Source organism: Vipera ursinii, assembly GCF_947247035.1.
Source record: "Vipera ursinii genome assembly, chromosome: 1".
Lineage (NCBI taxonomy): Eukaryota > Metazoa > Chordata > Lepidosauria > Squamata > Viperidae > Vipera > Vipera ursinii.
This window is the reverse complement of record NC_139512.1, coordinates 205,748,951-205,767,100: the sequence shown is the minus strand read 5'-3', so window position 1 is coordinate 205,767,100 and position 18,150 is coordinate 205,748,951. Positions and strand designations below refer to the sequence as shown.

Genomic DNA, 18,150 nt, shown 5'->3' with positions numbered 1-18,150 from the left:
ACCTGCTGGCTGTGCGAAGGAGCCTTTTACCAATGTGATAGCCAGCTGTCGTACTTTTTAACAATTCTGGCAGGTCACGTGAGCACGCTCCCAGTTTACTTTGTCAATCTTCTTATTAATAATTAATAATAATAAACCTTTATTGTCAAAGTACATCATGTGTACATTGAGATTAGCTGAGCCTCCCCCCCCCCCCCCCCCGGTGCTCTCTCCCCCCAACACACAAGCGTTATAGTTGAGACAATTGATGATTGGCATCTACACTCAGTTCCTATCACATGCTATATGCAATTTTTCCATCTCACTATTGGCTAACATCAGGAATGCCTGCAACTACTGGTTGATGCTGGTTGTCCTGAGAATGGGCTGTCTACCACCCATGCCACATGTATTTATTTATGATGGCTTCAATCTTATTCCTGGAGCCCAAATTCCTATGAAATACTTAATAATTGTTGGCAAATACAGTGTTATGTTTCTTAAGATATTAAGACTTACAGGAAGGCTTTATCTCTCCTCCTGATTTCCTTGGTTGCGCACTCAACCTTTTCTTGACAAGAAGTAGGATAGTTGCTTCAGGTAATCCATGGAGGTTATTTATTATCTCTTTCTCCAAATTTCTGAACTCTTAGAAAGTAACCAATTTTTACTATGGAGTATTTCGGAAGAGCTTAACAGTCTGGTTTATACAAAAATGTCCTGTGAAAGTTTGAAAATTCAGTAATGCCTTTAGGATTGGTAAACAAATCTGTCAGTCTTTGAAAGACAAACGAATCACGCTTGCTATGATTTTCTGGACGAATTTTTGATAGCATATTTAGATGATTTGTGGACTTAGAGGCTCATTCTCTCCATAATCAAGCTTGAGTGGTTCTTTAATGCCTTCATGACAACGGTCTCTATGCTAAGCCAGAGAAATACGCCTTTCATTTAACTATATTAGATTTATTAAAGCTATTAGAGTTTTTGGATATAGCTGATTATAAATATACTCAGTGTTATCTTGGCAGTGACTCTACGCTATCAAAGACATCTAGCATTTCCTGAGATTTTCCCACATTTACCATAAGCTAATTCATTACTTTATGGTTTTGACCAGGTTGGATAATAATCAATGATTTAAAAAAATATCAAAAAATTTGGATTTTTAAAATTTAAATTGGATTTTTTTGATTTTTATCAAATTTATTTTAATAAAATGCTTTTGGAGTAAAAAAATCAATCTAAAGACAGTTTTCTGTTTAAGATACATTAATAATTTAGTTTATTCAGCATGAAATGGAGCTTAGTGATGTAGCATGAGGCTGTATATTCTGCAATATTTACATTTTTGGTAAACTCATTCAATGAATCCAAGCTCTGCAAGCTGAGATAACGTGCACTGCATTGATGCATTCACACAATTTCACAGTAACCATGAGATAAATCATAAAACAAAAAATTCAGGAATATTCCTTTATCCCATTGTTTTGCAAATCTATGTACACTACAAACTGTAGGATTGTTTGAAGAGAAATGCATCTGTGCCAGGCTCTAAGTGTTTTAATTAAATAAAAATTTGAGTAGTTCTCCAACTACGTGTGATTAACCTATTAACCTAGAATCAGTTCTGATATCGCTGTTTTAATAACAACCTGACAACTTATTATTCTAAATAGGAAACCTTCATTTTGTTTACAAATAATAATATTAAAGATTCTAACTACCAGCAAGAATGAGTCCTTACATTTAAAGAGCACCTGTCATTTCAGATCCATCCTGGCACAGTGCCTGTTAGCCGGCATCCACTCACCTTGTTGTGTCACTGCCACCATCACCAGCTGTCCCATTAAAGTGAATGGGACTGTCAGTGAGTCAACAGCAGGTCAGAGGAGGAGCCACTGTGGGACAGAGATGACAGTTGCCCTTTAAAAATTATGATTTAAATCAAGTCGATTTAAATCAAACCTTTTTTTTACTAGTGATTTAAATCGACTTGATTTAAATCATATCCACCCTGGCTTTGACCATACTATTGGCTGGTTTGTGAAGAAGGATATCCCCTTTAAGCGAGCTTTCAGTCCAAACTGACAAGCCATTTCAGTCCAAACCCATCCAATTTCTGCCTACCACTTTAACAGATTGATGTCTCTAATTGTGCCTTGGGAACTATGCTTTTACAATTCTCCTGATGGCTTTTGCTGGCCTTGGGTCAGAGTAGAAGTCAAGAATTACATCTCGTGCCCTATTTGTCACCAAGCCTCTGATTGGCAAACCTAGAGTCCCTCCTCGTTCATTCCACAGAGGCTGTAGAATATGGCTTCCTGGGGGCTATTTAACTGGCCTGTTACTGTCAATATCTCGGTGCTATTTTAGTGGTAGTTCTTTTTTTTCCCTAAAAAGTCCTTCTTTGTTCCCTAATGTCATTTTCTCCCTACATCAGGAGAACTCATTCGTTCAGACAGTGAACACACCCACCCACCAACACCCCAACTCTTGGTAGTTTGGGGGCCACTTTGCCCATGTTGCTGTTAGTATTATTTAATTTTTATTTATTCAAACGTTTAATTTCCTATTAAAAGTATTTGGAATACATTGATCACAAACATTTTCTATTAACAATTCTCAAATTTTTTTTGTGTGTGGGAGGGTGCCTTTGTGGCAAGTATAAAATTCCTTACTTGGAAACACTGGAAGTTGTCTCTCCTCGATGTTACTCCCGCACTGTAGAACACATCTATTTTTAGAAAAGTTGTCAAGAAGTAGCTTGTTTTGGTTTGAATGCTGTTTTTGACCAAAGCCGATCGCAGCACGGGACTATCTTGTTGGGCTCGGAAGCTAAGCTGGGTCAGGCCTCTTTAATACTTGGTTAGGATGGAAGACCAGGCTATAGAAAAGCCATACCAAACTACTTACGTATTGCTGCCAAGGAAGCTACCTAGCAAGATGCTAAAGTCAGGCTTTACCTGAAAGATTTTTATTTTTCCCCCTGATAGTGCTGCTATTAATAGAAGTCCAAGCCTTGATATGTTTTTTCTTGTTACCGTTTTATTTTTGGATTCCTGCACATCATACCGCCTTTTTTTTTTCAGGGCGGGGACAGAAAATATGTTGAATAATTAACAGGAACCCCAGTAGCCTTTCCACAGAAGCTTTGCTTTCTGCGTTCTAGAGCAGACATGTCAAACACAAGGCCCGGGGGCCGGATGCGGCCCGCAAAGTGGTTTCATGTGGCCCGCGAAGCCATCCTGGAAACAGTGAGGGAACGGCCCCCACTGCCTTGGCCCTGGCCCAGAGACCCTCCTTCTGCCAGAGACCCCCAGATCTGTCCCACTCCTGCCCAGGCCCCCATAGGCACCCTTGATGCGAACGATGTAGAGCTGGCCATGCCCACCCAGTAGGCCATACACACTTTAGCCATGCCCACCCAGTAGGCCATGCCCACCCAGGCCACACACACCCGGCCCCCTGAGAGCAACCGCAATGCTGATGCGGCCCTCAACGAAATTGAGTTTGACACCCCTGTTCTAGAGCAACTAAAAGGGTACATTTGTTTGGGGAACCATTTGCAGTGCAAAACAAAGATGCATTGTGCTTGAAGAGCTGTTTCCATCTTCTGTGGCTTACTTGGTTCATTTTGTAATCTTAGCATTATGTTGCTAGCCCCAATAACAAGCACTAATAGCTGTAGAAAAAATTATGTTCAATTGTAATTTTAATATCTTACCAGTAAAGAAATGGGGAAGGTGGTGGTGGGGATGTTGTTTGCATAATCCTGAAGGACATATAAAACGGCCTTGACAGTTTATTCTCTCAGCTGTTCTGAATTAATCTTATAATTGGCTACTGTAACATAAAAACAAAACGTTCTGAAAAAAGATAGTTTTATATAAACTGAGAAAAGTTCAGCTAGTTTCCTCGTGCTACCATCCTTTCTGAAAAGTGCACCTGTCTACATACACATAAAATGGAAAATATTTGTGGTTTCTGGCTTCTTTTTAACGGAAAAAGTGATAATTACAATATGAACTTTTAAAAAAAAATTTGTAGTAGAATGTTTAGTCTGCATAGACTGTTCTTGTCAAGTTAGTTGCGGTTAGCATGTTAGCGGTGAAGGCATTTGTTTCAGACATCAGGCAAGCTATAGCATCACATGATTTAGAATAGATGATGTTGCTAGAGTTGAGGCTGCTCCTAGACTCATAAGTGTCAAGTTTGGGCTTGGTCTCCTGGTTACAGAGAAGGGGGGGGGGGTTTACCGAGCATATTTTTCCCTGTGTATTAGAATACAGTCACAAGATTTCCTCCACCCAGTCTTTTCCTATATAATCAGAAAGATATAAATGGATGTAAATCTTCGTGAGGGCTGTTTAATTTTTAGTTATTTTGCATCGAGTCACATGTTTTAACTGATCACTGATACTCTTCCTTGTGGATCTAGTATAAAATAATGAATTTAATAAATAAAGGTAAGTAACCGGGCCATTTGGACCCCAAGACTGAACGAACGGTGAATGTGAGAAAGCATATTGTTGATTTAGAAAAAAAAACACAAAGCATGATAAAATGAGTAGGCCTGAATTATAGAATTTTCCAGTAATGAGGAGTTAAAGCTGGTATGGTTTATTTTGGAAGGTCTTGCACAGTCAACACCGGCTTTGTAGCAGGCCAGGCCAGGCCAGGCCAAGCACGCCTCATCGGTAGCAGGAGGAAGAAGACGCAAAGCTCAGCTGGAGGCAGTGGAGTTCAGGGTGGCCAGAAGGGCAGAGATGGGGAGAGATAAATTGGTGGGGGAGGAGTTGAACCAGAGGCAAGTGTGTCTTGGTGGAGCAGTGGGCTAATGCCTCCTTAAGTAACACCAGCTGCCTGCAATTAGTGCAGGTTCGCGTCCCACCAGGCTCAAGGTTGACTCAGCCTTCCATCCTTCCGAGGTAGGTAAAATGAGGACCCAGATTGTTGGGGGCAATTAAGCTGACTTTGTAATAATGCCGCTTGGGTGTGTGTGTGAAAGCCCTAATAAGCAGGCATATACACAGAATGAAGGCTACTGCTAAGCCGCCCTGAGTCTTCGGAGAAGGGCGGGATATAAATGGAATTAAAATTAAAAAAAAAGTGTGGTAGGGCAGGAGAAGCATGAGGTCCTCATCTAACCGTGGCACAGTGCTGCCCTAACAACTTCTACCAGGACTACCAAAACTGCTGTCTCTTAAGCGAAGCGGTTATATGACGTTTTGCCTAATGGAAGTATCACTTAACGATGGAAATTCTAGTTCCAATGAAGGTCGTTAAATGAGGACTCCTATTCAAGATGGTCCTACTGGTGGTGATCTCTCCCCCCCACACACACACACATCAAGAAGTTGCCACTGAATGTTCTGGTCTTCACCCTTCTCTTTTGGGGAAGGTACAGAAAAGATGGTGGGGCTCCAGGGTCTCTGGAAAAAGCAGATTACAGTATGTGAATCTTTCAGCTGGGTTGCAAACCTGCATACAGGATGGAAATAGTATAAATCGTACTTATGAATGTATGTGCGTGTGCATGCATGCATGCATGTGGATGCACACTATATTGCAGTGATTGTTTCTCTTGAGGCCAGTTCCAGTGATGTTAATAATGGGGAGAGATCAAACCTGAGAGCTTTTGTTGTGGGGTGCTTCAGGACTCGGTGCTTTTCCCATTCCTCTTTACAACTCCATCTTGTTGCGGAATATGTTACGCTCTTTTCTGCATCAGAACGTTACTTACGCCTTAGTCAACTCACGGTTGGACTACTGCAATGTGCTCTGCGTGGAACTGCCTTTGAAAACTACACTGAAGCTACAACTGGCGGCAGAAGTATTTATGGGTATACTTTGGTTTTCCAAGTAATAGTTCTGTTCTCCAAGCTGGTCTGGTTGCCATTCAAGCTACAAGTGAAATGAAGGTGCTCGTTGTTTAGAAAAGCACTTGGTGGCTCAGAACCTGCAAGATTGTCTCTTTCTGTTTACATCTTCCTTCTGATAGATGTGAAAGAGTAATCAGGCTTCAGAGCCCTATGTTGTACATCACCTAGAGTAGCTTTAGATCACAGGTGTCAAACTTGTGACGTATCGCGACTTTTTTTGCATTGCCAGAGCTGGGGTGGCTGCAGACTCCGTATGAAGCAACCGGCCTGTAGGCCGGAAGTTTGACATCCCTGGTTTAGATTATTGAAGCAGCTTATAAATTGAATACAGCAGTCCTTGTTTAACAAGTGAATCGTCTGTCTGTCTGTCTCTCTCTCTCTCTCTCTCACACACACACACACACACACACACACAGACTGAACATTGTTAGTTGTTGCCATCTATCTCATTCAAAGTTATCTCATTTAGCAACACCCCTGTTAACTCTCACTCTGGCATGCATGTCGTCAGGCGCAGAAATTTGGGCATAAATAATAAGCAGGCATATACATAGAATGAAGGCTATTGCTAAGCTTGTAAGCTGCCCTGAGTCTTCGGAGAAGGGCGGGATATAAATGGAATTAAAATAAAAAAATAAAAATGTCAGAATAACTTTTTTACTATCATTAATTATTGTCATATTTGTGAACAGTCACTATCAAAAGCAGTTGCTAAATAAGGACTATATGTATATAAATACATGTTAGGAACATTCCCAATATATCTTTATATGGAATACTTTATGGGTACTTTATTTATGAATAACTGATGATTCCTTTAATGCAGCAGGTAATAGGTATCTGAACTGCTATATCAGACTTAAGGCAACTGAGTTTGACAGAGAATATGGAATCAATGACTGCATGTTAAATATAAATGGCAAAAAAACCTAGAGCAGATATATAACCTTTTGTTGCTTGATGGAATGTTTACTTAAAAGAAGAAAGAAAGTGGATGGAGAAACTTTAATACATGCAAATGCAGGTACAAAGGAAGTGCTTAGCATATGGTCTGTTTTGAGGACCGTATTTTGTGGAAAGATGAGAAAATGATTTTGTATAAGAGCATACGTATGCCCAGTTATCTTCTCTTCTTTGTTTTTTTAACAATAGCTGGATTTGTGCTGATCTTGTTTTTCAATTACTATATAACTCTCACAGTACATTAGCCTTGCCCTACTCACTCACTGGAGAAGAGCCTAATGCTGGGAAAGATTGAGGGCAATAGAAGAAAGGGACGACAGAGAATGAGGTGGCTGGATGGAGTCACTGAAGCAGTAGGCGTGAGCTTAAATGGACTCCAGAAGATGGTAGAGGACAGGAAGGCCTGGAGGAACGTTGTCCATAGGGTCGCGATGGCTCGGACATGACTTCGCAACTAACAACAACAACTCACCCCATGACACTTCTTGACTAAAGTCTACAAGTACCTAAGGTGTTTTTGACGCCTTCTCCCCACCCTACATATTTGAGTTATTTGAGGAAATGGGAGTCAAAATTTTTGAGGATCACAGTAGTCAATGAAGACATCTCCTGAAGCATCAGGACTGTAATTTGAAGAGTGGTTGAGAATGGGAATGGGAGGTAGAGACTTCAGTTCTTAGCCTATATAGGTGGTAGAGAGAGAACGGCATTGCTGAAAATTTGACATTTTGCTGCCAGATATTGACTCTGTGATCTAAGGTTTTTGTGGGGTCCTATGCTCAGTGGGTTAGGACTCTGAGCTTGTCGATCAGAAGGTCGGCAGTTTGGCGGGTCGAATCCCGAGTGCCGCGTAACAGAGTGAGCACCTGTTACTCGTCCTAGCTTCTGCCAACCTAGCAGTTCGAAAGTACGTAAAAATGCAAGTAGAAAAATAGGGACCACTACAGTGGGAAGGTAACAGCGTTCCGTGCACCTTTGGTGTCTAGTCATGCCGGCCACATGACCACGGAGACATCCTCAGACAAGCGCTGGCTCTTCGGCTTTGAAGCGGAGATGAGCACTGGCCCCTAGAGTTGGAAACAACTAGCACGCATGTGCGGGGGAACCTTTACCTTTATGGATCATAAATTGCCTGCCTTTTTTAAAGGGATATATAATTCTTTGATCAAATGCATGTTTTAGAACCCAAGGTAAGAACATGAATTCTAACTTTCACGCAGCTAAAGCTGTAAATCCCTTTTGAACTAACAGCCAAATTGATCTGCTTTAAACGATATGCTTAGTCAGATGAAAAGAAGCAAAGCTCCCATAAGCAGTTTTATGCTGGCCAAGACTAATGCAGGATTCATTTGTCCTGGCAAATTTGATCAAGGAATAATGCTCTAAGGCAAATATTCACCTATACCTTCATTGAATGGTGTTGGAATCATGCCTTATTACAGTATTTCTAGGAATGGATGATACCTGTCAAACCAGAAAGAGCACTTTAGGGGCTGGTTTTTGTTTGATCGGTGCCCTTGCCCAATTAATGTTTGAGATTGGCATGACTAGTATTGGATTGAACCACACAGCAATTCAAAATGCGATTACTTGGTTGCAGTGCGTGCGTGTGTGTGTGTCTGTGTACTCTGAAATGTTAATTTTGCAATGCAAGCCCTTCTAACAGAGATTCCTTGAATTTTTGTTCTAAATGCTTGTTATCAGATAAGATATTTTTTTAGTTATCTTTGTCATTTCTGTAGGAAAACCCTGATATAGTAAAACATATTTTTATAACATAAATTAAGAGTCTGTATCACAGATTATTCTAGTTATAAATAAAGGATGTAGGGGTTTTTTTATAATAAGCAATTGGGTTCATTTTTGATAATAGGTTTTCCCCTACTTGGTAACCAATGTGCATAAAAAATAAAAGGCCAAGATTCAGAGAACCAATTTGCTCCATGTGTTGGGTTCTTTGCTTTTGGCTTAGTACAGGGGTAGGCAACCTTGGCTCTCTCATGACTCGTGGACTTCAACTCCCAGAATTCCTGAGCCAGCATGGCTCAGCATGGAAACCTCTCCCTTTCCCCTCAGCATGGCTGGCTCAGGAATTCTGGGAGTTGAAGTCCACGAGTCATAAAAGAGCCAAGGTTGCCTACCCCTGGACTAGTATAATATATCAACTCTTTTCTTACAGCTTAGCGCATAGGGTAGGAAAAAATGCAGTCATCAGCAGCTTTTGGAGGGTAATCCCAGCACTCCCAAAAAACAGTAGGCAAAAAAGGTGGGGAGACTATGGGGAGTCTAAGATACCCACTTCAATCCTTAATTACTCCCCCCCCCAAAAAAAAAAACAGGCCTCTTTTAGGACTTGGCCTTTGATCAGCTTTGGAGAGCATTTCTCAGCATGCTAAACAAAGTCCAGTGTGACTTTTCATTTTATGCGCTTTTATCTTAATGTGGTACTCCAATCCAGCTACTATATTCACTCAACAAATTACACATGTTTAAAAAGTGGCTGAAAACTATAAATTTAAATATAAATAAATATATAAAGTGTGAGCAAATACTATCAGGGGGGAAAAAGTGAACATTTTTTTCCCCTTTGATCGTGTTTAAAGCAGCTCTCTGGTTCCCAGCCACACATATATTTCAGGTAACATGCAGGGGTGGGGGGTGGGGGGGTCCAAAAGATCTTATTTGGGGGTGGAGGCACCTTCAGTTCTGTATATATCGCGTCACAGCGTTCTGTGGGGTACTTTCTTGTGCGCGACGCGGCATTTAGCTGCAATCCCAAACTCAAAACAGTTTCACAGTTGGAAAAGTATTGCGGATTTTAAAGTGTTTTGTTTCACAAAGATTGGCAATTCTCTCTCTCTCTCTCTGTAGAACAAGGCTTAGATCACATAGCAGAAAATATCCTCTCCTACCTAGATGCGAGATCCCTCTGTGCAGCTGAATTGGTGTGTAAGGAATGGCAGCGGGTTATTTCGGAAGGAATGCTTTGGAAGAAGCTGATTGAGAGAATGGTACGAACTGATCCGCTCTGGAAGGGGCTGTCAGAAAGGAGGTGCTGGTATGTATCTGTGCAAAAGGAATAAACATTCTTCCTCCTCCTCCTCCGGAATGGAAATACTTCCCTAATGCAGTGTTTTTCAACCACTGTTCCGCGGCACACTAGTGTGCCGCGAGATGTTGCCTGGTGTGCCGTGGGGAAAATTGAAAAGTAATTATAAAATACTTTCTTTGTGTTTATTTGATTCCTATTCAAGAGAATTACTTTATATATAGTCAATATAGGCACAGAGTTAAATTTTTTAACATTTTCTAATGGTGGAGTGCCTCATGATTTTTTTCATGAAACAAGTGTGCCTTTGCCCAAAAAAGGTTGAAAAACACTGCCCTAATGTATTGAGCACGTCTGGTCTGATTGGGCAGTAATGGTGGTAAAGGTTAGAAGAAAACGCAGTGCAATTCTTAGTGAAGAAGTCTGTCCTCCCGTTCTTTTCTCTTGTCTTTTTGCTTCTTGATTTGGCTTTGATCGTCCTCTGTGAGTGCGTATTTCATTGAGGTCTGCTAATAAAGTCAGTGTGGGGGGGGGGGGCTCTGTATTTTGTAGGCAACAGAACTATTAGTATTTAATTACAGAAAGAACATCCATAGCCTTCCACACCGTTCTCTGTGTCAAAGACTATGGAAAGTAGTGTCTAAGCCTCAGGGAGATGAGAATACATCTCCAGTTGCATTCAGCTACCCAAGCCAATTTCTCTCTAGGGCAGGGGTAGGCAACCTTGGCTCTTTTATGACTCATGGACTTCAACTCCCAGAATTCCTGAGTCAGCATAGCTATGCTGACTCAGGAATTCTGGGAGTTGAAGTCCATGAGTCATAAAAGAGCCGAGGTTGCCTACCCCTGCTCTAGGGCAATAATAGTTTTACAGGTGGGGGAATAGAATCAGAAGTAGAACTTTTTAAAGTTTTAATTCTATCTGTGGATTTAACTAAAAGAAAAAATATGGACAATTGAATTCTCAGTTTGGCTCTCTTTGGGTGTCGCTTTTTAGAATGGAGATTTTATAAAATTAAGAATGAAAAAACACAGAATGAGGGAAGAATGTTAAAATTGGTGGTAGGTTCATTGGAGGGCAATCAGTGTGACGAATTTTTCAACCAGCGTAACAGAATTAATTAAAGTTAGTGGTATTCAGAATTTGGAGATGACTTTACAGTGTCAGTATATTGCTGATATCCGTAGAATCATTTCAAACATTTTTTATTTACGTATGAAAAATGTAAACTTCTCTTTCTTCTTACTGTTTTACAGGGATCAGTACCTGTTTAAAAACAGACCCACAGATGGCCCTCCTAATTCATTTTATAGGTCACTGTATCCAAAGATAATACAAGATATAGAGGTACGTTTTTTTTTAAAAAAAAACATTACTTTGTTTAAAATGTATTTGATACTGTAAAAGGCAAGAGGAAAAATATAGAAATCTGTTTCTGGAAGTTACACAATTTAAAGGAATTTTTGGAAATTAAAATTTAGATTCCCTGAAGAGGAAATGAGGGGTGCAATTAATAAGACATACAGTGCATTCAGAAAGTATTCAGACCCCCTTCACTTTTGTCAATTTTGTTATGAGGCAACCTGATTCTACAGTTGTTGAAATACATTTTTTCCTCATTAATCTACACTCAATACCCCATAATCACAAAGTGAAAAAGAATTTTCACGCCATCCAACCTGAACTTCAAATAAAATAAAATCAACCTTTATTGTCAGAGTAAATGTGTACAGTGAGATTAGCAGAACCCCCCTTTGTGCTCCCCCAACACAATGAATCCTACAAACAAACACACAATCTTATTGCACCATGTGAACTTACTGCACAACACGCCGGCCCCACAAATCCATCATACGATGTTGACATGAAGTTATTTTCCATTCAGGAGTCTTGATAGCCCATGGGTAGAAACTGTTCTTCAGCCTGTTGGTATGGCTGGCTATACTTCTATATCCTTGCAAATCCTCTGGAATGGCAGAAAATCCCCTAATGCAGGTGTGCAAAGCTTGTCTCATCATACCCAAAAAAGACTCAAGGCTGTAATTGCTACCAAAGATGCTTCAACAAAGTATTGAGCAAACGGTCTGAATACTTATGTCCATGTGATGTTTCAGTTTTTTTCTTTTTAATAAATTCACAAACATTTCTAAAATTCAGTGTCTACAGACCCTACTTTGGTTGTTTGTTTGTTTGATATTTCCTCCTCTCCCCCCCCCCCCGGGTATTGTCATAAACATTTTTGGAAGCTAACAACAGACAAGAATATACCATAGAACTAAAGAAATCAGAAAATAATTCACGTATTAGGATCCCAGAGACCTGAATGCATCCTTTGGGATCGTTTCTAAAGTTCCCTGCAGTAAAGCAGAATAGTTGTCCAACAGCCTCTAAACCTGCAGTAAAAACAGGTCAAGCCTCCTAAAATAGTTGTTCCAAATAGAAATTTGTCCAATAAATAATAAATATAACGCCAGATAATGAAATATCCAACCTGCTCAATCCTACTTGTACATGGAGCTTCCGAATGGTCTCTCAAGAGTTTTGATAAAAATCAGGATACGACCCACTACATTGTTTGTTTGTTTGTGTTTCTTGTACGCTACCCATCTCACCTGGAGGGTGATTGTTACCTGTTTTGGTGATCTGGGCAGCTACTGCACTTTTTTGCCTTGTTCGCTTATTAAGAATAACTCCCACTTTCAAGCTGACTCAACTTCTTTGTTCGTCAGGGATAGATTTCCACCCACACTTTTAACTCCATAAGCTTTAGAACTTGGAGCCTTCAGCTCTCTGATATCTCCAGGTCAAGTCAGACCAGGTCTTTTTAGGATAGTTCCTCTCTTTCAGAATCAAAGCTTGATTGAATTAAAACATCATACATTCTGTCTTTTTTCCTAACCTGCTGTCAGATCCAAGGAACCAAGAGGAGTTACTTCTGAGTCGTTGCTTTGTTGCTTGCCTACAGACAGAAATCTTGCCAGACTAAAGCAGTTACCTGCATAGTACTAGATATTTCCATGCCAAGTGTTAGAGGGTGTCCACCTTCCCTCTTTTTCTGCTTACCAAAAATTTCAAGTTTCTTGGTCTCTTGGCTTTGCTAGGAAAGAGCCGCCCCCTCCTCCCCCCCCCAGCTCTGGCCCACATTCCACCACATCTGCCAGCACTATGAAACATCATTTTATTTCTTCAAATGCCTTTGCGCTCTCAGTTTATACATGAACTGACGGCACCATTTCTCCATGATCCCCGATTACAGTTCATCAAAAAGATACGGTCTTTCCTCCCAGCATCACTTCAGATAGCTACAGCATTTGCAGTCCTTAAGCTTTGCTACGAGGTGGCCTAACTGCCATTTCCCTTTTCTGATTCATGCGCTCTCTGCAAAAGCAACAGCATCTGCTTGATGACTTTATGGGCCAAGGCTAAGCCGTCGTCTACTTTCGTGCTGCACTTTTATCTCCATTCCCAGAGAGTTGCAGCCTTTGGAAAGGCCATATCCGGTTTGGTCAGCATAACTCACCTATTTATGTGAATCCCAGAGAACCTAACAAAGACCTGGTTAATTATGTGTAGCTTCGCTTCTTTGGTTGTCTGTAAATTCATACAATCTGCAGTTCTACCTTGCTTGTCTCAGGTGACTTCATGACCTCACTGTTCTTTTGGATCTACCTTGCCAGTCAGGAATTAAATTAAGTTGTGTGGTATGCAGGGGTATGGAACTCCTGCTAAGCAGTTGTGGAAGATTCCAGATAGGGATTTATTTAACCGGTGCATAAACAGCCTGTGGGAACTCACAGATAGCCATTTGTTGAAGAACTACAATTGGATGAGTAACTAGCATCGTCAATAAGGAGGAAACTTTGCTCAGGGTTTGGTTTCCATGCTCTGATTAGCAAAGCATCAACACTGATGTAACAGAGTAATTGTAGTTATCCTTTGGATTAGGAAAATAGTGGTAGCTACATAAGAGGCAAGAAGTGCTTGAAATAGCCAGTGCTCTGATTCCCAAACCTGGATTCTGTATTGGGCAGTGTTACATGGTCTCTGTTGTATCATCAAATATTTCACATTGGGTATAGATGAATCCTGATAGCAAATAGAACCCCAAACCAGTGGTCATCCATGTATCTACCCACTAGACTACTATTTTAATTCTTTCAGATGTTTTTCTCTTTGTATTTTCATATGTATTTCTTCCTGCCAATTTCTTTGCAGCTATAAAGTTTCTGTGGATTGTGGCTGTATTCCCAGAATATTGGCAACTGTCACAGTGAAAAGGATTTTAGAAATTCTCAAAAATATGAAACTTTTTTCCCACAGTAGCAATACCACACTGCTGTGTGTCTGAAATCTCATCTACCCAGAGAGTGGAATGGTGCACCTGCCTGGACTGTATCCCTAGCTCTCTGGTTTAAAGAGGAATAGCACATTCCTGTTGCTTTGATCTTCAGTCTACGCATGGAAAGCAAATTCTTTCTAAACACTTTGATAGAATTGATTTGACTAGGATTAATGAACGTCCTCTTACATGCTGCACCTCAAGACTTAGTGACCTTCCAAAAAATTTGGATCACTTCAGCTATCGCCCACATGACCAGTGTGAAGAACTATAAACAGGATTTTTAATTAATTAAAAATTAAATAATTGGGGCCTGGAGGACCCATATAATGTATGTGATACTAATCAGTTTAAATGTTGGGGTGGGGAATCAAATTAAATGACGTTTCCCAAATTCAGATGCATTTTTTTTTACCTTAAGAATATAACGCATGTAATACTTCACGCTGTCAAAGTGCTGTTTAATTCTGTGTTCATATCCTGTACGTTAAGAAAGAAAATAAGCTAGTCCGGCAAACAGCCATGATAGTAATTGAAATTCCAAAAAACCAGTTAGCAAACTACCCATTCCTCAGCTCTGCTTTAGAGATTTAGCTATGCTTAATCTGCAGTTGTGAGCAGTAACTATAAACGAGGAAAATAGAATAGAGGCCAGTGTTTGAAATGACAAATAATGTTCATTTGCTACAGTAGCAAATAAGGTGTTCCCAAAAAGGGGGGGGGGAGAGAGAAGAGATGACCTTTATTGTCATTTTTTAAAAAATGTGAGCACACTGGCCCACGTTAAAAATGAAATCCTGTTGCCTGCTCTCGGAAGAAATTACACATCTACCCATAAAAAAAGTTTCCATTTCAAACCCAACTCAAATTGTCATTGTTCTGCTGAATCATTTCAGATCAGCCGTGAAAAGGATGTGCAGAGCTGCTCTTAAAAAAAACACAAGAGCTTGCACGGAAAATCAGGATTGTGAGAGTAGTGAATTGTGTACAGCAACCATACAGATACACTGAGTTGTGTAAAGAGTTTACTTGTAGGATAAAGTAATAGCACAGTCGAAGAAACAGTCCAGGTCATACACACATACGTAAAGCATAGCCGATAGCAACAGTCCAAGGATTATCCACTACAGAGTCGTCTTACCAGGCAGTAAGTCAAAACACATTAATCACAGTTCGTCAGGTTCTGCATACAGTACCAAAGCAAACCACAAACCATGACAAACAGTAATCAATAGCAGCGAGACATGAATTGTAACAGAGAGAAGCCGTGTCTCTAGCTCCCTCTTACGGCCATTAGGGACATTGCTGACACATCAGCAGAAAGTATAGCGCAGTGCATTCACTATTAAAGGTATACATTACAGCTTTAACTGCAACCATACAGTCTTGGTTTATATATTGCCAACTCAACCAGTTAGGCAATAGACATAGTCCTAACAAGCCACAGTCAGGCAGAAACAAAATCTAGATAGCTTGGTCGTGCTGGGTTTCAGGCGAACTGTTCAGGGGAATAGAGCAAGACTAGCAGGTGCCTCTTCCTTTCTCCCTGGAGCAGCTTTCACTCAGCATAACCCATCAGCCCTTGCTCCCATTCTTCCAGTGCCTCTCTTCCCTCCCTCCAACTGATGTCCCGGCACAACATAGTTTCTGACCCCCTGCGGCCCCCCCCCCGTTCCCCAGTATCTTGTTTCCTTTACCACCTTTAGTCATTTATGGTCTTGGTTTTTCTCTGTAATCATCCCCAAAATTTTTCTGCCCGAATCAAAACAGCTTCATTTTGTTCCACGCGTAGAGTTAAAACCACGTTTGGCGTGAGTCAAATAAAATCATCTGTTCTGTGCACAGAACAATTTGGGGAGCTTTATTATTAATTGTGTCCTCGAATATATCATTTGGTTCAGAAATGAGCACTGAACTCTCTTATGGAGAAATGCCGTAGCCAAGGTTTGTTGCTCCCTCTCTGTTCAAGAAATTTTAAACCTCCAAATTGAATAAAGTAAATGTTAAAGCAAATATACATTTTTTTTATAAAAAATTGAATTATAGAAACCTTACTGTATATCAGCATTAAAAACCTGATAATAAGCATCTATGTCCTTCTGAATAGTTCTGTTTTCAAGACCTTGTCTAAAATTTGAAAGCAAAGGCGCAGCCAGCTCTCTTGTGGAGCTCCTAAGGGTGGAGGCCGTCACTGTGAATCATGCCTCTTTCACAGAACAGGAACTGCAACAGGTGCACTAGAAGAGTATGCTAGAAGTGAATGCTCCAACACTGGAGGTTTTTAAGAAGAGACTGGACAACCATTTGTCTGAAATGGTATAGGGTTTCCTGCCTGAGCAGGGGGTTGGACTAGAAGACCTCCAAGGTGGCTTCCAACTCTATAATTATTATTGTGATAATTATTATTAGTATGGCCCTTTGAAAATAGACCTTCCTGCAGGCGCCAAGCACTGTAAGGCTTCATAGGATGATGCCAGTACTTTTGAATTGTATCGGGAATCCTACAGATGCAAAGGTTATCTCGGAGTACTGGGTCCCACATATTAACATGTAGGCTGTTCTATTTTGTTCCAAAAGCAGCTTCGGAAGGAGCCACTTTAGAGCAGGGGTCTCCAACCCCGGGTCCGTGGACCGGCACCAGGCCGCGGCATGCCAGAAACAAGTCCACGCAAACAAGCAAAGCCCCATCCGCGGGATGCAGGCAATACATGAAACTATGCCCCCCCCCTCCGTTCCGCAAAAAAATCTCTCCACGGGTCTGGTCCCTCATGCTCAAAAGGTTGGGGACCTCTGCTTTAGAGAATTCTAACGAGGAGGCAAGAACGGATAACTGGGGCCACAGTTGAAGCGCAAACTGGCTGGCAAAGGCTTCCTTAAGATACCATTGTGATGAAATTTCAGAGGCATCTGGTAGGATTGTGTATCACCCGAACATTTTCCGCTCTCTTGCAGACAATAGAATCTAACTGGCGATGTGGAAGGCACAACTTGCAAAGAATTCAGTGCCGCTCTGAAAATAGTAAAGGTGTTTACTGTTTACAATATGACGATGAGAAGATTATAAGCGGCCTAAGGGATAACTCCATTAAGGTAAAGGGATTTTTTTGACATTCGCAGGGAGATCATTTTTGTCATTTTATCTAGTGTGCTGTCCTATTGCAGAATCTACCTGTATCCCTCCAAAAACCCATGCAGCAGCAAACTAATAAAAAAAATAATTTTAGAACCTATATGTTTAATTGAAATATTAAGGGTTCCCCCCCAACGGGGAGGGGCTTAAATTAATGGAGACAGGGCAATAAAGGGAGATGTGTTATTTTTATTTAAGCATTTTTTTTATAAACATATAACCGTAAATTCAGGATAATTATTTAGTTAAATGCCAGACTGGCATAGAGGCATCTAAATATATGTTTTTAAATGTGTCTTTGTGTAGTTTTATTCATTTATAATATAAAATATGAAAAATACAAAAGCAAATAGTAGGGGACAACAGTAGAAAAAGGGAAACGAAAGAAGGTGTGAAGAAAGAGAGGGGAAGAAACAAAAGACATTTTGGAAGAACATTAAAAAAAACAAAATACTTGAGTATATGTTTTTTAATCTTTACTCAAGTATTTTGTTTTTATTATGTTCTTGCAAAATTGCACAAGCACAGGAAAAAAAAAACCCCCAGAAAAGTCTGTGTCCTGCCCTACAATCTTTGTCACACCAACTCAGCATTTAAATAATTCTTTTTTTGTTGTATGGTAGATATGGGATAAAACCGGATTGGAATGTTTGAAAGTATTAACAGGACATACTGGCTCCGTTCTTTGTCTACAGTATGATGAAAGAGTAATTGTAACTGGATCGTCTGACTCTACTGTCAGGTGAGCATTTTATAGTCAAGAATATGGCAGAAAGAGGAATGGAGTAAAGAAAATGCAGGAAT

General features: G+C 40.4%; 1 protein-coding gene across 7 annotated transcripts in view; it reads left to right on the top strand.

The window, feature by feature from the left end:
- Window positions 1-18,150, top strand: part of FBXW11 (F-box and WD repeat domain containing 11) — a 79,235-nt gene that overhangs the window by 49,049 nt on the left and 12,036 nt on the right. For all 7 annotated transcript variants that reach the window (XM_083349297.1, XM_083349296.1, XM_083349302.1 and 4 more), the window contains 4 exons: window positions 9,699-9,885; window positions 11,134-11,224; window positions 17,169-17,306; window positions 17,970-18,088. In XM_083349297.1, coding sequence (XP_083205423.1) covers window positions 9,699-9,885; window positions 11,134-11,224; window positions 17,169-17,306; window positions 17,970-18,088 — 535 coding nt within the window. The remainder of the gene's footprint in view (window positions 1-9,698; window positions 9,886-11,133; window positions 11,225-17,168; window positions 17,307-17,969; window positions 18,089-18,150) is intronic.